Source organism: Gopherus flavomarginatus, chromosome 3 (genome assembly GCF_025201925.1).
Source record: "Gopherus flavomarginatus isolate rGopFla2 chromosome 3, rGopFla2.mat.asm, whole genome shotgun sequence".
NCBI lineage: Eukaryota > Metazoa > Chordata > Testudines > Testudinidae > Gopherus > Gopherus flavomarginatus.
The window spans coordinates 212,340,401-212,364,303 of NC_066619.1; the positions used below are offsets into that span (position 1 = coordinate 212,340,401).

At 39.1% G+C, this 23,903-nt stretch overlaps 1 protein-coding gene across 4 annotated transcripts in view; it reads left to right on the forward strand.

The window, feature by feature from the left end:
- PALLD (palladin, cytoskeletal associated protein) overlaps window positions 1-23,903 on the forward strand; it is a 338,972-nt gene that overhangs the window by 146,272 nt on the left and 168,797 nt on the right. For all 4 annotated transcript variants that reach the window (XM_050946163.1, XM_050946157.1, XM_050946156.1 and 1 more), the window contains 2 exons: window positions 3,916-4,035; window positions 5,882-6,227. In XM_050946163.1, the coding sequence (XP_050802120.1) occupies window positions 3,916-4,035; window positions 5,882-6,227 (466 nt within the window). The remainder of the gene's footprint in view (window positions 1-3,915; window positions 4,036-5,881; window positions 6,228-23,903) is intronic.

Genomic DNA, 23,903 nt, shown 5'->3' on the forward strand with positions numbered 1-23,903 from the left:
GATGGCTAGTATCTTTGTGTCCAGTAACACATGAATGACAAATATGGTGTTTGCCATTTCCATTTGTTATACCGAAATACTCAGTACTTGGAATTGTTCTGTTCTTTAACAGGAAACTAAGTAGCATGGTTTCTATATCAAATTCCATTCCAAGGGATTGTAACATCCTTCTGGATTCATGTGCAGTTAACAATATAGCATACAGTTACTTAGACTGTCCACTTCCTAAAACACACCAAGACTCGGAAAAGCCTGACCTCAGAAGTTCAAAACGACGCTTGTGTTACCCATTACTTGCCTGATAAGACCTTTCATGAGTCATTAGTCTTCATCTGGGTAAGATAAAATCTAGCATGCTACGGTACAATCAGACACCTTTACTGCAATTACACAGAATGAGTGTTCTGTGCTGCCTCCTCCCCCCAAAAAAGGTGGGTGGGGGTTCTACTGTCTGGAAAAAAAAATAAAAATTCTATGCCAAACTTTTAATTAGTCTTCATTTTCAATCTGTCTCCAACACAGGAAGTCTTTAGATACATGATAATTTTAAAAAGGAAAAATCATTTAATTTTGATTGAGACATTGGGTTGCTGCCCTCAATGAAACTTTAAGAATGACTCCCAAAGCTTCATTATTTAACCTAAGAGAAGGCTTTAGTAAATGACCCAGCCTTACTTCTCTTTTCCATACACTAATTCCCATATGAAATTCAATATTCTGCTGCTTTTTCCAGTTGTGGATTGTCAGTTGTAGTATTTGGTAATCAGATGAATATGCAAAGTTCTACATTAGAGTGTAAAATTTGTTTCCTTTGAAGCAGGGTCTTTTCAAAATGTGGTATGTGTTTAATAGTCAATTACCTGTGTGGAGGGATGGGGAGGTATTATAAAATGGGTTTTATGAAAGGAAATGTTTAAGGCTGGATCTACACTACAAACTTATGTTGGTATAACTATGTCACTCGAGGGTGTGAAAAATCCACACCCCTGAGTGATGCAGTTATACCAACCTAATCCCCCTGTAGACAGCACTATGACAACAGGAGAGCTTTTCCTTTTCACATAGCTACTGCCTCTTGTTGAGGTAGATTAACTGTGCCGGCAGGAGAAGTTCTCCCATTGGCATAGTAGTGTTTTCACTGAAGCGCTACAGCTACATGGCTGCACCACCACAGCATTTTAGATGTAGACCTGACCCAGTTGTCTAGAGCAGCCTTAGAATAAAACTATCCATGAGAACTGTGCAAAATCGGGATTTTTAAATCTGCTTCCAGAAACTATTGTAGAATTATTAGGGCTGTCAATTAGTCGCAGTTAACTCACGCAATTAACTCAAAAAATTAATCACGATTAAAAAAATTAATTGCGATTAATCAGTTTTAATCGCACTGTTAAACAAAAGAATACCAATTTAAATTAATTAAATATTTTGGATGCTTTTCTACATTTTCATATATATTGTATTCTGTGTTGGAATTGAAATCAGTGTATATTTATTTTTTATTATAAATATTCGCACTGTAAAAATGATAAAAGAAAGTGTTTTTCAGTTTGCCTCATACAAGTACTGTAGTGCAATCTCTTTATCACGATAGTGCAACTTACATGTAGATTTTTTTTGTTACATAACGCATGCAAAAACAAAACAGTGTAAAACTTCCAAGCCTGCAAGTCCATTCAGTTCTTGTTCAGCCAATCACTAAGACAAATAAGTTTGCTTACATTTACAGGAGATAGTGCTGCCTTCTTCTTTTTTATAATGTCACCAGAAAGTGAGAACAGGTATTTCCATGATGCTTTTGTAGCCGGCATTGCAAGGTATTTATGTGCCAGTTATGCTAAACATTTGTATGCCACTTCCTGCTTCAGCCATTGTTCCAGAGGACATGCTTCCATGCCGAGGATGCTTGTTAAAAAAAAATGTGTTAATTACATGTGTGACTGAACTCCTTGAGGGAGAACTGTATGTCTCCTGCTCTGTTTTACCTGCATTCTGCCATATATTTCATGTTATAGCAGTCTCAGATAATGACCCAGCACAGGTTGTTCGTTTTAAGAACACTTTCACTGCAGATTTCACAAAACGCAAAGAAGGTGTCAATGTGAGATTTCTCGACCCATGGTTTAAGAATCTGAAGTGCCTTCCAAAATCTGAGCAGGATGAGGTATGAAACATGCTTTCAGAAGTCTTAAAAGAGCAACACTCTGATGCGAAAACTACAGAACCCGAACCACCAAAAAAGAAAATCAACCTTCTGCTGGTGGCATCTGACTCGTATAATGAAAATGAACATGTGTCAGTCTGCACTGCTTTGGATGGTTATCGAGCAGAACCTGTCATTAGCATGGACATATGTCCCCTGGAATGGTGTTTGAAGCATGAAGGGATGTAGGAATCTTTAGTGCATCTGGCAGATAAATATCTTGTGACGCTGGCTACAACAGTGCCATGAGAACGCCTGTTCTCACTTTCAGTTAACATTGTAAACAAGAAGTGGGCAGCATTATCTCTTACAAATGTAAACAAACTTGTTTGTTTGAGTGATTGGCTGAACAAGAAGTAGAACTGAGTGGACTTGCAGGCTCTGAAGTTTTACATTTGTTTTATTTTTGAATGCAGGTTTTTTTGATGCATAATTCTACATTTGTAAGTTTAGCTTTCATGATAAAGAGATTGCAATACAGTACTTGTATTTAGTGAATTGAAAAATACCATTTCTTTTTGGTTTTTTACAGTGCAAATACTTGTAATAAAAAATAAAGTGAGCACTGGACACTTCGCATTCTGTGCTGTAATTGAAATTAGTATATTTGAAAATGTAGAAAACATCCAAAATAGTTAAATGGTATTCTATTATTGTTTAACAGTGCCATTAATCGTGATTAATTTTTTAATCGCTTTACAGCCCTAAGAATTATCAATATAGTGTATCACCCTTTTATTTATAGCTCGCTATGTTGTGTACAGTTACAATAGGAGATAAAATAGGGTGACTTTCTGGGAGAAACTGAAAATATAGCTCAATTAATCAAAAATATTACCATTACAGTGAATGAAAGTGATGAAAATAAGGAGACTTTATCCATAGTAAAATAACCACTGCAGCTAAGCTCAAATAGAGACTTGAACAGTCCCAAACTTAAGGTAAATTTGGACTTTGATGCAAGCTTTCCAACTTTGGCCCTGCTGAAGTTAGGCAGTACAGGGCCAAATTTTGGTCTCATTGACTTTGATGGCAAATCTGCTGTTGACCTCAGTAGGACCAGATCTTAACTATGGTATGCTTGTTAAAGGTCATCAGAGATGCACAAGTGTATGGGGAAAAAATCAGGGACCAATAGAAGGATCTAAATATTCAAGCCAAACTGATTTTTTCAAATGAGAGATTCGTGTATTTTTTTTTTTAATGTCATCTTGGGTTTTTAAAAAGTGTATCTGTTTTATAGTGGTTTGTTCTAGGCCAAAGAATTTTGCTGTTTCTTATATTTTTATAAATGCAAGATTTTGGAGGTGTGGCGGGGGGGGAGGCCGTATTGTAATCTGCAAGCAAAAAAGTTTAGATATGACTTGGATTAAAGTATACAAGCTGTGTTTGCATGTGGAAACTGGATAGTTAGATTATTTACATATGCAAATGCAATTTGTGGACCAAAATCAGCTTTTATGTACACAGATATGGGTGTGAAAAAACTTGGGCATGAAAAATGGTTAGATTTAGGCCCCTTTGAAAACATAGATTTATTGAGCTATCTGTTCAGGATGTACAACCATTTTTTAAAACAATATACTTTGAGTGATTAGCCGTTGACCCTTAGCCGTCTGTCTCATAATGCGCTGAGATATTTAAATGCACAACTCCATGTACAACATCTTACGTAGCTGATCATTGGTTTGTTCCTCTCTATTCATTTCTAGAAGAGATATGTACATTAGTAATTGCAGAGACTTTTCCTGAAGATGCTGGAACCTTCACATGCACAGCAACAAATGAATATGGGTCAGTGGCAAGTAGTGCACAACTTACCGTCTGCTCAGGTATGTGTCAGAAGGACAGAAGAACTGTATATTGCTGTTCTTAGCTAGTCTAACGTATATGACATTTGGGCAGTTATCTGGCCACTTCCTTTGTAGAAAATAGTTGCTGCAAGACAACGATTTTGTTTAGGCAACTTCTTGCTGCATCTCCTGTTCAATCTGTGTGTGAGTCTTCCAGCACTGACTGATTACGTTCTGAGTCTGAAAGCTGTCCTTAATGGAGATAAAGGAAGGCTATTGCATTTATCCTCGAAAGGCATTTTAAAAAGAGCCATACAGACTCCTACATAAATCTTTTCCAAAAATCCAGCTGCTAATAGAGAGGGTCAAGTACTATCAAGCAGCTGCAGCTGAATCAGAGTTGCCTCTTCCTGCAGCAGTGCAGACAGACATGTGAACACTCTTTTAATGTGCTTACTGAGCCTAAAAAAACACGGGGGAATAAAATAAACAAAAAGATGTTATTTGAGCAGCCAAAGTGTTAATGAAAGGGATGATCATAAAGCAGTACGAACATGAAAAAGTAACATCACAAGGGAATTATGAAGAAAATATCAAGTAGAAATGGGATTGAATAAATAGAACCCTAAAGAATAAATAGCTGGAGTAAAATGTGTGAAAGCCAGAAGTCAAACCAGTCAAAAGGCTGTCATTTGTTTAGGTTAGATATTAGAAAAAGCTTTCTCACTATAAGAGTAGTTAAATTCTGGAATAGGGCACCAAGGGAGGCAGTGGAATCCCCATCACTGGAGGTTTTTAAGAACAGGTTGAATAAATATCTGTCAGGAATTACTTGGTTCTGCCTCTGCACAGGGGGCTTAACTAGATGACCTCTCATCATTTCTATGATTCAGTAATTTATGTTCATTAGAATGTGTCCATCACTGGTTCTTAAAAAAATTTAAGGAACTTAAACTTCAGTCTATTGAAAAGATCTCAGTACTAAAACCAGCAACCCACAGAAATGAATCCAATCCATATGATCTTTATTACCCCCCTGTTAGAGCACACTTCTTAGTGGGTCATGTAGGGAATTTATTCTTACAACTAAGTCAAATGACTGAGATGCTAGGAAACCTCAGTTCTATTTCCAGCTCTGTCACTGGTGACCAGTATGATCTTGGGCTAGTCACCCACATTTTTGAGGCTAAGGTGTCTCATCCATAAAGTGGGGGAAATATCTACCTAGTTGATGGATGAAGCTATATTATAAAGTGTGTTGCCATACTCGGGAACACACCATGAGAGTGCCAACATTTTAGTCTTAGTTTCTTAATAATAATTTTTATTTATGCAAGATAGGTTTAGAAAAAATAATGTAACCAAGTTTAGACAGATTCCTTAACATCAGAACTCTGAGGCTAGATGGCAGCAGAAGCAAAAAAGAAAAATAGATGAAATTAAGCTGACAAAATTGAAAATAAAATCCTTATGTTTTATGTAAAATTTAAAACAGAAATGAAGGCAATTAAGTTTTGGAGTATACTAACCACTCACATGTATGTTGTTGAATATGTGCAGTGAATGCTAACAAAATTCCAATGCAGGCAATTCATTCAGGTGGCTGTCCTTGAATAACTGTAAATCATTCATTCTTAACTAGCAACTATTCCACCTGCATCATGGGTAGTTAGGAAATGAATAGTCAGTAGCATATCTAATTTGGTGTGAATAATTGTGAGAGCTTCAGAAAGAATATCCAGCTGGCGTAGCTATGATATATAACAAAAGTGAAGTGATCTCACCATTAATGAACTAAAAGCACACTGTGCATATGTGTTGAAGTATCTGTTATGTAGTTTGAATATGACTTGTTGGACAGGGATTATCTTCCTTTTTGTTTTAGCCAACTCTGAAAGCTCTAGCCATGAGCTGTCAACAAGAGAATCCAACAGTGATGATTTCCAACATTTCCCACCTCCCCCTCCAATTCTTGAGATTAGTTCTCTTGAGCTTCCTCCAAAGAAGCATACAGAGAGCCAACAGGTGAACAACACAGAATTTAGACCCAACATAGCAGCCGTTCAGTTACAGTTCAACTCTGCTGAGAAGAAAACCAGTGGCATCCATCCCAGTCATGAAGCAAATGGAGTGATTAAGAGCAAAGCTAGTAGTGATAAGTCTGCCCCAGCTCCAGCTGTCCTGCTTTCACCCACAAAGGAACCACCACCAGTCCTTGCCAAACCAAAGCTGTGAGTATTTCTGCATGGTTTTTTTCCTTCCTTTCTAAATTGCTGGCTGTTGAAAGCAAACCTTCTACCCTAGAACCATTGTGTGTTTAGACAAATAATGGCCAGAACTGTGACTATACCTTGATTAATGTGTCTTTCTCATTGATATGGATTAAATCCCAAGCAGCTGAGTACAAGAAGATCCATGTAGTTCATTTTAAAATTATGCCAAATGAAAGGATATTAAAACTTTTGTTATTCTTGGTATATTACATTAAAGCCGCAAAACAAATGAAATTCAGGTTAATGGCTGGTATTCTAGTCTTTTATTCAATCACTTCTACCTAATTGTACCTAAACTCAGGGAAAAATTTTATTGACTTCAGTAGAAATCAGTGAGTTTTCTAGCGTAAGTACTGCAGGGCTTGTTCTAAAGTCAAAATTTTTTCCAATTGTGTGTCTGTTTTCATCAGCCATGCAAAGCGTGTGTCTACCGGGTGCTGTGTTTCATAGGTTTTTTTCAACAATGGGTATGGTGACTTGTGAATTTACAGCTGGCCAAAACCAAAAGAACCATTCTGATCAATGGCCTGTAACAAGGTACTAACGGGGAGAAGTAACAAATTGAGAACCATTGGTAGAATCAAATGAGTGATATTTGGTTTCTGCTTGTGTTCTATAGGCTATAAAAACAATAAATTTGTATTTAACTATAAAAATGATACAGCTAAAAAGAAGTAGAAATGATGTGGTTCTATGATTTATGAATGCAGAGAAGACTTACTGCTCTAATGAAATATTGATAACATTATTTGTAGTGGCTTGTCCAAAATAATGTGTGTTAACTGTATTCAGGTGACTGTAAGTAAGAGAAACTTAAGCACTAGTGATTAGCAGGCTACAACAGCTGTTCTTACCTTAATGAAGTTTAAAATCCTTCAGTATTTAGTTCATAGTCTGAACTACTGCTGGTATATTAAAAACATAAGCTTCCTAATTATTTTCTGCATGTCTCTGAAAAGCAGACAAAACAGTTTTATAGTCATTAAAAGGAGGATGAGTGGCTTAGGCACCAGTTTTTAGAATGATATCATGATTCTTTTTTGAGCCAGAATTTCATCACACAGTTCAGGTGCAGAAGAACTTGGCTTTTTGTTTCTACAGTTACACACTACTTGGTGTGGGTGTGTTTGTGGGTATGTATTTGGAGGAGGGAAGGCTATACTGAAATTCAGAAGATGACATGTTCTAGTTGCAGACTCTAACTGAATATTCAAATTATGGTATCAATACAAAATCCAGGAATTTAAAGTCATTATAAGAAAAACTTGTTAAATCTAAAAATTTTTTAAGCCTACTAAAATAAAGCCTTCATCTTGTGACATATGTTCTCAGCGTACATCTCCTCATATGTTTACAATATAGTTTGCATTGTTCTAGTTTCCCTTCCTTTGTAAGTGGCAGGATCCACTGAGGACAGAGACAAACATTAGAGGCAATCTGTCCTAGCCCAAATGAAATGTGAAAAAGTAAGAGCAGACTTGAGCTGCTCCTTCACACCTTCTCATGCTCAAACCCAGAACATGCTAAAGTGTCCCGGGCTTAAACATCCTGTTTAAACCTAAGACCCTACCAGGCCTTTGTTATTCCAATGCCTACAGTCCAGAGCAGGGTACTGCAAGAAGAAACCACCCAGCCTAGCCATCAGAGGTTAGGCCTTCTGAATCCAGCCCTCTTTTCCACAAGAGGTAGATTAATTTCTCATTTGTGGAGGAAAAAGTATTACCCTTAACTTTGGATTCGTGCCATCCCCCAATACTTAGTTCCCCCCTTAGTCCCCCTTCTTCTGCCACTGCCAGGTGCCTAAAGTTGTGACCCTGTGAAGCAAACATCAAGTCAGTGAACCATGACGCCATGTATACTGTGCAAATAGGCCGTACCTGTGAAAGAGGAAACCAGCACAGTTGCTTTAAAGTCCAAGTGTGCTTGTGCAATGTGAATGTGTGCCGTTGTTTTTAAATCCTGTGGTGAGATGCTGTGCTGTACTAAGAGAGGAGCACAGATCTTGCAACGTAGGGGGAGAGGAGAGGCTAAAGGTGGCTGTAAGCCACCTTTACACCCTGCTGATTCTGCCCTGCACTGGGGGCCAGAGTGGTCCCCAGCATAACTTAGACAGCATTGGGGAGCTGCCAATGGTGGCAGTGCACTCTAGAATCTGTGCAGCACTATATTCTGCAGCTCCAGTCTTCATGCCCCTACCATCCAGGCTCCTACACCAGGGTTTGCAAGCAGGTCCACTAAAAACAGCCTGCAACTGGCTGCATTGCTTTTGGCACAGGAAGAATTCTCCACCAGTCAGATTCAGGGCTTTTAGAGCACTTTACATCCCTCCAGCACCTTTACCCAGCATACAAGGGTCAGAGTGGGAGTGAGAATGTACCCACACAAACAGATAACACACTACAGTAGCGTAATGTACAACATGCAACCACACACAAACAGAGAGGAATGATGCAATAGAAGTCAGCATGCAATAACCCAAAAGAAAAGAGGAGAGAGGTGGTATTTTCATGGCCAGGGAAGGGGAGCATTGCAGGAAGAGGCCTATTTCCAGCTGAGGCCACCTTTTTACAAGCAGTACTCGGCCACCTCCTGGACAATTGCTGCACTACTTAGAGATATTGGGATTGATCCATCATAGCCCCCATACAAAGAGGGCTACAACTGGTCTCCAGGAGCTGTGACATTGCCCAAAGGGATTTGGCCCACTCTCTTGGCCCTTGCTCTGCTCAATAAAGATTAATATTTCCTGAGATACTGGGCTCTCCTGTGCATTTATGCACCCATCCCTCTTCACCTCAATTAAAAAGAGGTAGACCATAAATAAAATCCAGACTACCAAAAACCTGTGTCTAATCAGTAACCTTACACTGAAAATTATGGTTTAATTGTTCAGATCTGAAATAATTGTATCCAAATTACTGCTTTGGGCAGACTGTGCATTTTTTGTTATCGGCATTCAACATCAGTGCCACTGGAGAGGAACTAACCACCACAGAAATACAAGAAATACAGGAGATTAGTAGAGAGCAGTGAGGAATAACAGTTTCCCAGAATTATAGCTTTTCCCCCTTGCATTCATGTCCATTTCTCCAGTCCAGATGAGCTGATCTCACCCTGTCTTATATCCTGGGCTTGTGGCACTATAGTAAATTAATTCTACAAAACTGTTACCCAACAGCTAACATGATTATTTCATTTTCCAGTGCTGCTGGATTTATAGTATTCACAAGCAAAAATCTCACATTCTCTGAAGCCCAATATATATTCCCAGAAAAAGAAATGTTATGATGGAAATGAGGTTGGGAGCATGTATTAATAATGCAAGAATAACCAACCCATTACAAGGATGTTGTAATTATCCCCAAACCAAATGTTACAAACTCAGGAAATTCAGACTTAAAAGAAATCCAAACAAGATTTTAAAAAAATGCACTCTTAAGAGAGACAAGGTGGCTGAAGTAATAGCTTTTATTGGATCAGCTTCTGTTGGTGAGAGAAACAAGCAACTCTTGGTTGGAAGTTGGTCCAATAAAAGCTGTTACCTCATTCACTTTGTCTCTCTAATGTCCTGGGACCAACATGGGTACAACAACACTTATTAAGGCACTGACATTACAAGACACCTTTTTTTTTTCCTCCTTCATGACATCACTACAGGACAGAGTTAAGGTATCTTAACTGTGCATTTCTTACCTTAATATGTTTGGATTTCTTTTAAGTGTAACCTTTACTCTGAATTTCCTGGGTTTGTAACTCTCAGGCTTGGGATAATTACAGAATCCTTGTAATGTTTTTTTATTCTTAAGTTACTGACACATACTGTCAACATCACCACCACCTTAATGCAGGTTTTTGTTTGTGTGGGGGCTTTTTGGCAGGGAATTTCCTTAATGTGTTTAAATTTATTGAAAATGGCATACACTAGCACTTAATAAGAAACCCAAAGAGTATGCCACCCTGCAATATTTTTAATATCTTGATGATATGTAGTATTAATCTTAAATTGTAATTTTTTTATTATTTCACTTTTGAGAAATGATTCATCAGTACAATAAACTAACCAGAGTAAACCAGCCAGTTGGTTTAGGTTTATACTTGCTTTGTGTCACCAGGGAAGCCGAAAGCAGCCGAAGTGTACTGGTGAATCTGGCCCTTAATTTGCAATTGACTTATGGGTTTCAAGATCTATATTAGTGAGACTGGTGCTATGTTAAAGGGGTGATAGGAGAAAGCTCAGTCCCTGAGTCAACATGGATTCACCAATGGCAAGTCATGCCTGACCAATCTGATTGCCTTCTATAATGAGATAACTGGCTCTGTGGATATGGAAAAAGCAATGGATGTGATGTGTCTTGACTTTAGCAAAGCTTTTGATACAGTCCCCCACAGTATTCTTGTCAGCAAGTTAAAGAAGTATGGATTGGATGAATGGACTGTAAAGTGGATAGAAAGCTGGCTAGATTGTCAGGCTCAACAGGTAGTGACCAACAGCTCAATGTCTAGTTGGCAGCTGGTATCAAGCGGAGTGCCCCAGGGGCGGTCCTGGTGCCGGTTTTGTTCAACATCTTTATTAATGATCTAGATGATGGGATGAATTGCACCTTCAGCAAGTTCGCAAATGACACTAAGCTGGGGGGAGAGGTAGATATGCTGGAGGGTAGGGATAGGGTCCAGAGTGACCTAGACCAGGGGTAGGCAACCTATGGCATGGGTGCCGAAGGCAGCACATGAGCTGTGGCACTCACACTGCCCAGGTCCTGACCACCAGTCCAGTGGGCTCTGCAATTTAATTTAATTTTAATGAAGCTTCTTAAACATTTTAAAAATCTTATTTACTTTACATACAACAATAGTTTAGTTATATATTATAGACTTATCGAAAGAGACCTTCTAAAAATGTTAAAATGTATTACTGGCACACGAAACCTTAAATTAGAGTGAATATATGAAAACTCGGCACACCACTTCCGAAAGGTTGCCAACCCCTGACCTAGACAAACTAGAGGATTGGGCCAAAAAAAATCTGATGAGGTTCAACGAGGACAAGTGCGGAGTCCTGCACTTACGAAGGAAGAATCCCATGCACCGCTACAGGCTGGGGACTGACTGGCTAAGCAGCAGTCTTGCAGAAAAGGACCTGGGGATTACAGTGGACGAGAAGCTGGATATGAGTCAGCAGTGTGCCCTTGTTTCCAAGAAGGCCAACAGCATATTGGGCTGCATTAGTAGCAGTATTGCCAGCAGATGAAGGAAAATGAATATTCCCCTCTATTTGGCACTGGTGAGGCCAGACCTGGAGTATTGTGTCCAGTTTTGGTCCTTCTCTACAGAAGAGATGTGGACAAATTGGAGAGAGTCCAGCAGATGGCAACGAAAATAACTAGGAGGCTGGGGCACATGACTGATGAGAGGCTGAGGGAACTGGGCTTGTTTAGTCTGCAGAAGAGAAGAGTGAGGGGAGATTTGATAGAAGCCTTCAACTACCTGAAGGGAGGTTCCAAAGAGGATGGAGCTAGGCTGTGATCTCAGTAGTGGCAGATGACTGAACAAGAAGCAATGGTCTCAAGTTGCAGTGGGGGAGGTCTAGGCTGGATATTAGGAAACATTATTTCACTAGGAGGGTGGTGAAGCACTGGAATGGGTTACCTAGGGAGGTGATGGAATCTCCATCCTTAGAGGTTTTTAAGGCCTGGCTTGACAAAGCCCTGGCTGGGATGATTTAGTTGGTGTAAGTCCTGCTTTGAACAGGGGATTGGACTAGATGACCTCCTGAAGTCTCTTCCAACCCTAATATTCTATGATTCTAAGTGTCTGCACTATTCTGTTAGGCTCATTTGGGACAAAGAAAAGACTGACACAGATGTTAAATTTCTTAAAGAACCCAGTTTTTTAATTAAACTTAACTCATAAAGGATTTACTTGTAAATTCTCAGGCAAACCATTATTACTTTGTACTCAGAGTAAGCACTGTAAGTTTGGGAACGATACATTGCATTTTTCGTAGAAAACAATGAGGTTGAATCCCTGCTTTAGGTTCAAAACAGAGCTCATTAACTATGGACATGTGACCAGTTCTCTATAATTTGCATATGAAAAGAGTCATATAAGTGTATAATACTAACTTATCCAAGCTGAGTCCAAAGCAAGAGTTGTCATGCCAAAGAGAGTTACTGTAGGTGTCTTCTGTATAGAAAAGTGTTTTAAACGCTGCTACAACATGCTTGTTTTCATGGTAATTGATTCTAAAAAATGTAATCCTAAAGCATGATGATGATAACAGTTGCATCAGTCTGGTGTCAAGTGTATTCAAAATGGAGTTTAATGCGATAAAATATACATCACCTAGTAGTTGCTGCTAGGAAAAATCACAGTGCAGGATAAGTTTCACACCTGGGATATTGCAGAAGCTATTACTAAACACAGGTCATATTCTATCCTGTAGGAAGCAAGAAGTTAGATAAGAGAGATGGTAGTGCCCACTGCAATGGTCCCAAACGTTTTAGATTGCTGCCTCCTTTACCTCTATCAGCGTGTGCGCGCTCTCTCTCTCTCTCTCTCTCTCACACACACACACACACACACACACACACACACACACACACGTCTGGGAGCAGGGCCATGGCCGGGGGCCAAGGGTTAGGGCCAAAACAGGACTGGGGCCACGAGTGGGGCTATGGGGCTGGGACCGTGGCTACGAGCAGGGCCAGAGCCATGGCTGGGCTGGGAGCCAGGGTCCAAGGCTGGGGGCAGAGCCAAAGCAGAGCTGCGGGCAGAGCAAGGCTGGGTGGTGCTCCCTCTCTGCCCCTTGTGGAGGCTGGCCTAAGCCCTGCCATGCCACCCAGAACATTCCTCTGTGCCACCCCGAGGGGGGTCATGCCCCACAGGTTGGGGACCACTGGCCTAGTAATTCTAATCTCTGACATCCACTGATTTTGTAACTTCGGGAAATTTATTTACATCAGTATTTCAGCACTGATTTGTGAAAAATTGTCAATCAAATTAATATTTTCCTCACAAAATATATTAATAAGCCATTTTGTCATATGCTTGTACAGTACCTAGCAAATGGGACAAGGGCCCTTATTTTTATGATTCACATATCTGAATGATTCTTAATTATTACAAAGATGTCAGTCCCAGATCTCTTGTATGATATTGTTTGAAACAAATCCATGTCCTTGAAGTGAGTTCTATATGTGGCAATCTATGTACTTAGTACATAGTTTACTCATTTAAGATTTATTTGGTGAGGCAGAAAGTGTGAGAAGTGGTGGCTTTTTCTTGAGCAGAAAATACCAAAATCATATTTTTCTTTAAATTAAAATGTATGCTATACAATGTTTTGATTCAAACTATTAATAGTTTGAAAGCCAATAAAGACAGCGAAGTACACATAGCAAATAGGATACTGGCGAGTATGTCCTGTTTTGATAAAACATGAAATACTTTGAGGTTATATGGTCTCAGTATGTAACCCAGTCATATATTCCACTGCACTGGACAGGAGTTAAATTTTGTAAACATATATGGAATATTTGTTCAGTAGCAGGTGGACCATGGGGACAAACACATGACATTTTTATGGGGAAAATACTAAATCCTTTTAATTACATGGAAATGATGACCATGGTAGAAAACATTACATACAAAAATAATGTTCTATCCCAGTCTGCTTGTTTGTCTCATCCCTCTGTTATGTCTTGCCTTTTTAGACTGCAAGCTCATTTGAGCAGGGACTCTTTGACTATATGTTACTATCTTAACACAATGGGGCTCTGACCCAATTTACTTACAGTTCTACTGCAATATAATGTTCAGTAACAAGAGTAGTGATCCAAAACTTGAGGGGGGTTCAAATGAAATGGAAAACAATTTGAATACTAACCTGATCACTTGATCTGTTTACAATATAAATTCCTTTCAATTAAATATCTTTTACTGATTAACATAAATGTTTTGGTTTTGCCTTTCCTCTTCTCTCCCTTCCACGTTAATGGTAATTTTTAACAAAACTAGAGACACAAAGTATGCTGCAGTACTTGATTAAGTATGTAGAATTTCTGTTACTTGGGTTACTAATCAACATACAGCAGTTGTATAAGTACTAGATTATATTTTACAAGGAATAATTAACTGATTACATTCAGCTAACAGAACTATCAAGAAAATTATTGATTGTCAACGGTCATTTTAAAGTGTTTCTTGAACTAAAATAATGATTCTTGAGAGTTTTGTATCAGGAAATTTAACCTTGATTGATGGCACACTTTCAGTAGGCATGCAACTGATGAGAGTTAACTTATATTATCTGACTTTATCAGTGACACTGGTCACCATGAAAAACTGTGTTAGCATCTCACTGTCAAAAGGGGTAATTGTGATATGTAATGCATGTTCACATAAGTGTCTGAAAATTCATACCTACTTATTGGGGTACATATTTTGCTATGAAGGTATGTTAATATTTTTTATAGAAAAATAGATATTGGAACAAGGTTGCTGAATATGTTGGGATATTTTATCATCATATGGAAAAAATGATTCAAGCTTGTGTGTTATCCATTCAGGTCACTGGGTCTTGAAAGTTCTAAAGTCTGTTAGCTGTACAAAGAAATCTCTTATCTAGAGAATCACCAGATACCTTTAGGCTCCTTCTTTCTTGTAGGTTCCCATAACTTTGTTGGCATAATTTGATGACTTGGAGTAGTATATATAAAAGCTAAATAATTTTAATGAAAGTTCCATATTATTTCAGCATAATGGTAGTATGGTGGGACAGGTTCCCACTCCAGTCAGGAAGAAGTTAAAGAGCTCCTCTGGGCACAGTCAGCTCTATCCCAGTATACCTGGGAGGCATGGAGAGGGGCAGCTCTTCAAAAAGGAGAATACAAGCCCAGCTCAGAGTGGTACTCAGAGATAACCAGAGCTATAGAACAGAGCTCCAAAGCTGTTTACTAGAAGAACAGCTGAAGAGCCTCTGCCATTTGGACCTTCAGAAGAAGTTGAGAGACCTTTTCTACTTTGTTTTTCACTTTTTGTTTAGAACTGTGGGCACTCAGCCTGGGTCCTTTGGACTCCAGGAGATTAGGGGATCAGACCCCTTCTACAGAGACTACTGACCTCTTACTTTGTGGGGAACTGCTGGATAAACCCAGACTGTTTTGTGGCCACAATGTTATTTGGTTTGCCCTTACCATTTTTGGAGAGCTTTATGCCTAGAAGGGAGGTTGCCACCTCTCTAAGACTTATGGCCAGAGATGACCACAGTCCACTTGCTAAATTGGCTCTACAGCAGGGGTTGGCAACCTTTCGGAAGTGGTGTGCCGAGTCTTCATTTATGCACTCTAATTTAAGGTTTCGAGTGCCAGTAATATATTTTAACATTTTTAGAAGGTCTCTTTCTATAAGTCTGTAATATATAACTAAACCATTGTTGTATGTAAAGTAAATAAGGTTTTTAAAATGTTTAAGAAGCTTCATTTAAAATTAAATTAAAATGCAGAGCCCTCCGGACGGGTGGCCAGGACCCAAGCAGTGTGAGTGCTACTGAAAATCAGCTCACATGCCACAGGTTGCCTACCCTGGCTCTACAGCAATGCCTGCAGCCAGAGAAGTATCGTCTGTGATGAGAGGGGCACCCGTCCTCCCTCGATGGGACACTGTAGAAGTACAACCTATGACAGTCAGTCGTTTTAGTTCAGCTATACTCACCTTGAAAAGATAAGAGGTCTTCTGAAACTATTCCATTTTATCTCAGAAATGGCCTTAATCCTGATTCGTTTTAGTCTCTCCATTCAGTAGCAATGCCAGATGTGGACAGATGGATCTGATACTGCATATTGAGAACTTATTTAATCATATCCTTTTAAAATCAATCCTTAGTTTTTAATACCTGTCAACAAAACATATAAAACCATAACTATTTTCACAGCTCTCTCAATGGTTTTTTTTTACATTCTCTCAAACAACTTAAACTTTCAACTATTAGTCTGAAATACTATTCAGGCTTTTATGAATAGTGCAGCTATGTAGTGACTTTAATTATCCACTCATTATTGAAGAATAACATAACCTCGAAAATAGTAGTGATAGTACTGAGAGATTTCTTCTTATCTGTCCCCCCTTAAAGTGTTACTATTCTTAAGGTTACTGAACTTTAAACCTTTTAAAATCTGCAACTGCAGAAGTCTATATAATTTTTAGAACAATGGCTATCCACAAATATAAAGGGCTAAGGTTAAATATAGGCAAGAACTGTACATTTAAGGCTTTGGTTTCTCTTTTGGCAATGAATGTTGTTTATGTTCTGACCTTTAATAGATGGAAGTAACTGTACATCCTGCTTACAGAAGAGCTAATTGGTAATCTGACAAGAAATGTCAAACATCCATATCTATTATCTGTCAGAAAACATACATGTGCAGTGTACTTAGCATATGATTCTGAAATTTCAGTGGGTTGTATACTTTGAATTTATGGAAGTTGACTTCTAGTGTTCCTTTAGTCCATAATACCCAACTTTCTGATTGACTTCCATCAAAATATTCACAGAAAAAGACATCAGATTTATTTTATATCAAACACTGAAAACTTTTAGTGTAATACAAGATGGGGAGGGGTGAGAGAAGAAAAATGGAGGAAGTTGCTTATCTTGAATATAGTTGGGCATAGTATGGGTTACTGTACAGCAGAGTAGTGATTTCTCCCTTAACTCTCAGTGCCTCGACAAATATTCATTGAGGAGCCAAGCCTGTAAAGTGCTGAAAACCCTCATTAATTTCAATGAGTGGCAAAGACGCCAAGCACAGTGCAGGATGAGGGTCAAAGATCACCAACCACAATATTATACTAGACCATATACATACACTGGGAGTCAAAACCCCTTTTTTTCCCTCTTTATTATTTTTTTTAAATTTGGGGTTAGTGACACTAATCTGAAGCACAGAGACAGTACAGCTCTTCAATACAAAACATTTCCTGAGAGAAGATTGTGTATATGCCTCTACATCTATATCTATTTAGTACCCTTTCCTTCTGCAGCATTGACTTGGGTCCTGACATTGTGAGCTGCTGAGTTTCCTGAATTCCTATTGAAATCCATAGGATTTTGTTGGTTCTCAGCACATCTCAGGATTGACTTTTTGACATTAATAACAGATTTCCTTAATATGTAAGGGACAAAAATGCTTCCACATAAAGGGTTTAATAGCGTTGGAAACTTCCAAGTATTTACATAGATTGCAATATATTTCATACCACCAGATTTGTCATAGTATTGTTCTGTTCCGAACCCTCCATAATCACACAACATGCATGTCACTTAGACTATACAGGCTTATCACTATTTTTGGAGAGATGAGGGAGTTATGTTTCCCAGCTGTCTCTGGCCCCAAAACAGGAAATAAATCCCCTGCTACGGCATGAGAGATGAACTTTTTGGGCTTGTTTTTGGAGCAGCAGGGAGTGAGGATATATGAGACAGCCCAGCTGCTGAAGTTTTGGAGCAGGAGGTGCCATTCTGGGCCTCCCTGCAGTTCATAGATTCATATATTTTAAGACCGGAAAGGATCATTGTGATCATCTGATCTGACCTCCCATATAACACAGGCCAGAGAACTTCCCAAAAATAATTCGTCTTTGAACTAAAGCCTGTCTCTTAGACAAACCTAGAATCTTGATTTAAAAATTGTCAGTGATGGAGACTCCACTGAGAGCCTTGGTAAATTGTTCCAATGGTTAGTTACTCTTATTGTTAAAAATGTATGCCTTGTTTTCAGTCTGACTTTGTTTAGCTTCAACTTTCAGCCATAGGATCTTGTTTTTATATCTTTTTCTGCTAGACTGAAGAATTCATTATAAAATATTCATTCCCCATGTAGAAATTAATAAACTATTATAAAGTCACCTCTTTACCTTCCCTTTGTTAAGCAGAACAGATTGATCTCCTTGCATATCTCTCTCTCTCTCGCTCTGAGACATGTTTTTTAATCCTTTAATCATTCTTGTGACTCTTCCCCGAACCCTCTCCAGTTTATCAACATCCTTCCTGAACTGGAGACAGTATTTCAGTAGCAGTCACACCAGTGCCAAAGACAGAGGTAATATAGCCACCCTATTTCTCTGTTTCTGCATCCAGTGATCACATTCACTCTTTTGGCCTCAGTGTTGCATCTTGTGTCTTGTGTATAGAGTACACAGCAGATAGGTAGGCCACTTCTGACAGAACCTTATTTTTAAATGAAAAATGGATCAAAAAATTCCTAAGAATGAAAGGCTAATCAAACTAAACTTCCATTTAATAGGCCAAGACAGAAACTGATCAGCCCTCCAAGCACATGATGAACTATCATGCCAGAACAGATATCAATTATATTCAGCAAAGCCACATCTAACAGCAGCAAAAGTATGCTCCTAAACTTGACACTTTATTCCTAATTTTGCTAGTTATGATCCGTGTGTAGTAAAATGTGCTGACTTTCAGTGTAAGGGGCAAGGAAAGAAAAAGGAAATAATATAAGATGAACTGACAGTTTTTAATAAATCAAATCCACAAATACCAAATGGGAAATAACTGGCTACAACAGAAAAAGATCTGGAGGTTATAGTGAATTGCTATTGCAAAACAAATAAAATAAAGCAAATATTGTTCTGGAATGTATTAACGGGAGTTTAATGTATAAGACATGGAGTTAATTGTTCTGTTCCACTCAGCATCGTGAATAAATTTCATTAGAATTTAGACCTTTTTGCTACCTGTGAATTGCTTGCAAACACTATATTTTTATAAACTTATTTACAGTTTGTCTTCAAGCAGTTTCTTGAGTAGTGGCTGAATTCGTATCAGTGAGGTTCATCAAGAGTGTCATTTCTTCCTAGAAGTATCATCTCAGTGTTCTCCTGGTTAACGTTCAGTCAAGCTAGCATTCTGCCAAGCCCCTGAACCATCTAGATGTTGGTGCAGTCAGGCAACTTCCTTAGCTAGGTCAGTTAAGATGGAGACAGAACTGTGTTTCATAAGCGTACTATTGTCACCATAGCCCACTTCTCTTCATTAACCTTCCTATAAGCCTCCGATGGATGTCAAACAGTAGAGGTTACATGCTGGAACACTGTGGCATGCCACAGGAGAACACCCTAGGAACCAATGAGCCATTACTACCCTCTGGCTCTCTCAGAAAGGAAGATTGCTATTTGTACTCAGTGTTGGTTGATGATATTATTGTTTTTTATTTATTTTATTATAGGTTTTATATGTTTAAGCTTGTATAAGCACTAGAGTCTTGGATAATAATAGCTTTTGAAACTAACTTTAAATAATAAATTGCATTGTCTTTTACTGTAAGTATCTATTGTATGCTTTATTGTATAATGTATACTATATGGTAAAAATAGATAATCTGAAATCCATTGATTTTATTTTTTGCATGTGTACTCTCTTCAGAATCACTATGCTTGTTGAGTGTCTCATGTCTCTGTCTAACAAAACTTATTGGGAAAGTTCAGCTTATTGCAAAAACAGAAAATATCAGATAAGTCAACCTGCAGTTCACCCCACCCACGGGTCTTCCAGCATTGCTCTGCAAATTTAGAGGTCAAATTTGGTCAGGAGGAATTTCTAGGCAGGACACTGTAGTCTATGAAGTTTTAATCAGAACTTTGCATAATAATAAAACTTCTGTTTTGTTTTGTTTTTCCCTGAGATACCTCAGTATCCTGTTTTTATTGAAGCCAGATAATGGGCTGATACCTTCCAAGCTTTTTCCACAGTCATAGTATAAGACTTGTTTCCATTTATGTAGTCCCTAGTTTGGTTCATTGCCCACAGACTTATCATTCATTATCTTTCACATTTCTCTACATTATACTGTATTGTCCATTTTCTGTCCCATATTATGGAATGTTTTATAGTGTTTAAAACAAGCATTTGGTAGTTGAGTGTGCTCAGTTCTATTTCTGGCACTTTACTTGCTATGTAACTCTGGGCAACATATATCTCTGTACTTCATTTTTCTCACTGTAGAATGGGTATAATAGCTATTTGATAGACGTGCCAGAGTTTAAATAATTGTGAGCTTTTTAGTCACTGAGTAAAAATGGAGACCCTGATTCTACTAACCTTAATCGTGCTGAGTAGTCTCTCTACCTGTTCTGTTGATATCAATGGGACTATTCATGGAGTAAGGAACTGTAGAGATCCTGCTGTTAAAGGCTGCTCTAGGCATAAAAAAGCTAGGCAGCTGTCTAAGGCGGCAGATTTCAGGACCGCCAGCTGGTTCCTCCCATGGGCAGCAGGGGATGAGGCTGTTGGCTGGGGCTAAGAGGAGCAGGAAGCAGCCCCCAGCTAGCCTGCTGGGGAAGCAGTCCCACCTCCTCTCCAAGGGCTCAAAGAAGCAGGAAGCATACCTCTGCTAGGGAAACTCCTTTGCCTATGGGGCAAGGGGTGCCTGGGTCCCACTGTGGTTGAGCTGAGCAGCTCCAAACAAAGGGATGAGGGAGCGCAGGGGTCTCAGAGGAGACTGGGAATGAGTTGGGAGTGTCGGGGAGGGGGGAAGGGGTCCCTGCTGCAAATTTCTGAGAGTGTAGGAATGGGGCAGCACATGGAAGTTTTGCTTTGGATAGCAGCTTGGCTTGAGCAGCCTCTGCCTGCTGCCTCATTACTAGATACCTTCCCCACAGACCAGCTGAGCTGGAGGGAAATGCTCTGGTGGAGAGCACTGTATTACACAGTTTAGTACTCAGCCAATGGAGGGCTCCATAATCTAGAGTACTGGAAAAAGAACATCAGGAGATCAGAGAGGACTAGGAAAGAATCAGAGATGCTGAGGGAGCAGTAGAGCTGTCAAAACTCTCAATTTCTGGTTCATGAGAAATTTTGGCTTTCAAAATTTGGTTTTGTTTCATTCTCATCAATTTCACACAGCAGCTGCTCTGGAGCACCTTCCCCCTGTGGGCACCCCTGGAGCTTAGGACCACAGGGCTTCCAGACTCTTGGGGAGTTGCCTCGTTTGGGAGTCAGGAAGCCTTGGGACAGTCTGCATTGCAGGGCTGCCATGGAGCCACAGGATTGCTTTCAGGCTCCCAACTCCATGTCACTGTGCCTCAAAGCCTGGAGAAACCCCAGGACTTCTAAGCTTCCTGCTGCAGAGCTGGGAACTAAGCTCCAGTATGAGTTGAGGCTTCCAGGCCATTTGCCAGGGAGAAAGGAGTCTGGAAGTCCTGAAATGCCCAGTCTCCAGCGGAAGGTCAGTATCATTATCCCCATTTTACAGCTGGAGAAACTGAGGAACAGAGAGGAGTAGTGATGTGACTAAGTCACTCAGCAAACAAGTGGCAAAGCCAGGAATAGAAGCCAGGTTTCCTACATGCCAGTGTAGTGCTATATCCATTAGGCCACACTTCATTGCCTGTATAGCAAAATAAAGTAGACAAGCATAATGCTGAGCGTATATGATCAAGAACACAATAAATAAACCATGATACAGCATCCATTAAAGAAATCTGTTCCCTTGTTCCTTCTCCACTTGTCCACTATCACTCTTCCTGGAGCCAATTCTTTTATCAGTATCTCTCTTGCCTCTTTCTCTAATTTGGTTTTCATACATGCCCATCACTGTGACATTGGAGCTCCTTGTTTGTCTGCTAGGAATTTATTTAAGGAAACTTTTTCTCTTTTTAGTAGAAATAGACTGCAAAACCAACATTCACAACTTTTCTCCTCAGATTTTTCCTTTGTTTCTGTTCTGGCTTTTTTAGACATTTTCCTAGCCACCCTCCCTGCTATTACGCATTGTTTATATTTCTTTAGAAAATAACTTTTCTCATTGCTTACAGTACTCTTTACATCCTTAGTCAAGCAATACAGGGTGGGCCATGTTGTGTTTTCCTTGCTTAGATTTTGCTGGGATTAATTAAATTTCATCCACTGATGGATTTTTAATACTTTACACATCTCTGTTGTAGTTCTCATATAGTACAGAAATACAGTTGGTCTGTCTATTTTACATTCCTTCAGCTTTTCTTTTGCAATTAATAAATATACTTATAATGAATGAATGCACAGTATTATAGGAGAGTTCTGGAACGTGTTACAAAAGCATTTTTGGAGTATTAAATTACCCATTATACCAAAGACCTTTTCAGAGCATTGTATTATTCATTTATAAGAGCTTACTGGGAGAGAGGAGGTGCCAGGAGGAAACAGAGGCAACTAATGCAGTAAATGAATTTAATGAAAAAATATGCCTCTTTTGCCAAACTTCTTTATAAGTATGCAATTTTAAAGTATGGAGATATGTAGTTTTTCCTTGTGACCCATATAGTTTTCTCTAGTTATTCTCCTGGATAGTGATAACTTTTATATTTTGTGTTGTGACTGAGTTCTCAGCCAATCCATCTATGTACATAGAGCAGGCTTATAAAATTCTATTCACTCAGTTCCCTCAAGCTGGTAACTTGTTTGTGTTTCTGGAGGTGGTTTTGGGGAAGGGGAGTTTGGTGGAGGAGGGGGAAGTAAAATATAGATACATTATTGATTAGTAATAATTATAACTTGCTTGTTCTTATACCTGTATTTAGGATTATTACTGTGATTATTACATTAGTATGTCTAATACAGAATACAAATACAATTGTCCACGGCCATTTTACCTTCTCCCAGCCCTACCTTTCTTTTTCTTTCCATTATTTTAAATACATTTATAATCTCTTGGATTCACTCCCAGTGAAAACTCTGGGCACCACTCTTCCTTTGTCTACTTACTGCTTTCCCCCTCACTCCATTCCACCTCTCTCTGCATTTACTCATTATTGTCTTTTCCAACCATCCCTGCCCCAGTGCTTCCAACTTTCATTCTGAGACTCATACAGTTGGTTCTCTTCCTCTGTTGTCATTCATTCTTGAATCTGCAGCCAGCCTCTTGTCAACGGCAAGCCACATATGCTCATTCATGTCCTGCTTAGCTGATTTGGAATTAGGGTAACCAGATGGCCTGATTTTATAGGGTCCTGATATTTGGGGCTTTTTCTTATATAGGCTCCTATTACCCCTCACCCCCATTCCGATTTTTCACACTTGCTGCCTGGTCACCCTATTTGGAATACACATCTTAAATCATGGAGCTGACACTGAAATTTGGTTACAGCTGTGATTTTCCCTCTCTAAACTCATTTCCATCTCTTCACAGACAACAATAATCTACACACACACTCATATTAACTACTAAAAGTATTAGAGTGCTCTCAGCTGTTCAGAGGTTTCACAAGCACACTGGATAGGAAAAAAGCTTCACCTGTGCTAGCAGCAAGTGAATTTGGGAAAACTTGCTTAATAAAGCTAATCCTGCAGGGTCAACTTCCATTGAAAGATGAGGGCACTTAGTACCTTGCAAGAGACATTCAGCACCAAGCAGGATTAGGGCAGTAGTAAGTACATTTATTTGAAAAAAGAAAAATGCACCAGACCTGTGGGCCTGGTTCCCATATTACTTTTAGAGAAAAAAAGCATCTATACATCATTCTGGAGCTCAGAAAGGCCAAAATAAATCAAATATTTAAATAGAGTTTGTTTTGAAGTTACTTGTTCACTTACCTCAAATTGTGTTCTCCAGCACTCCGATGCAAGCAAGACTTAGGTGG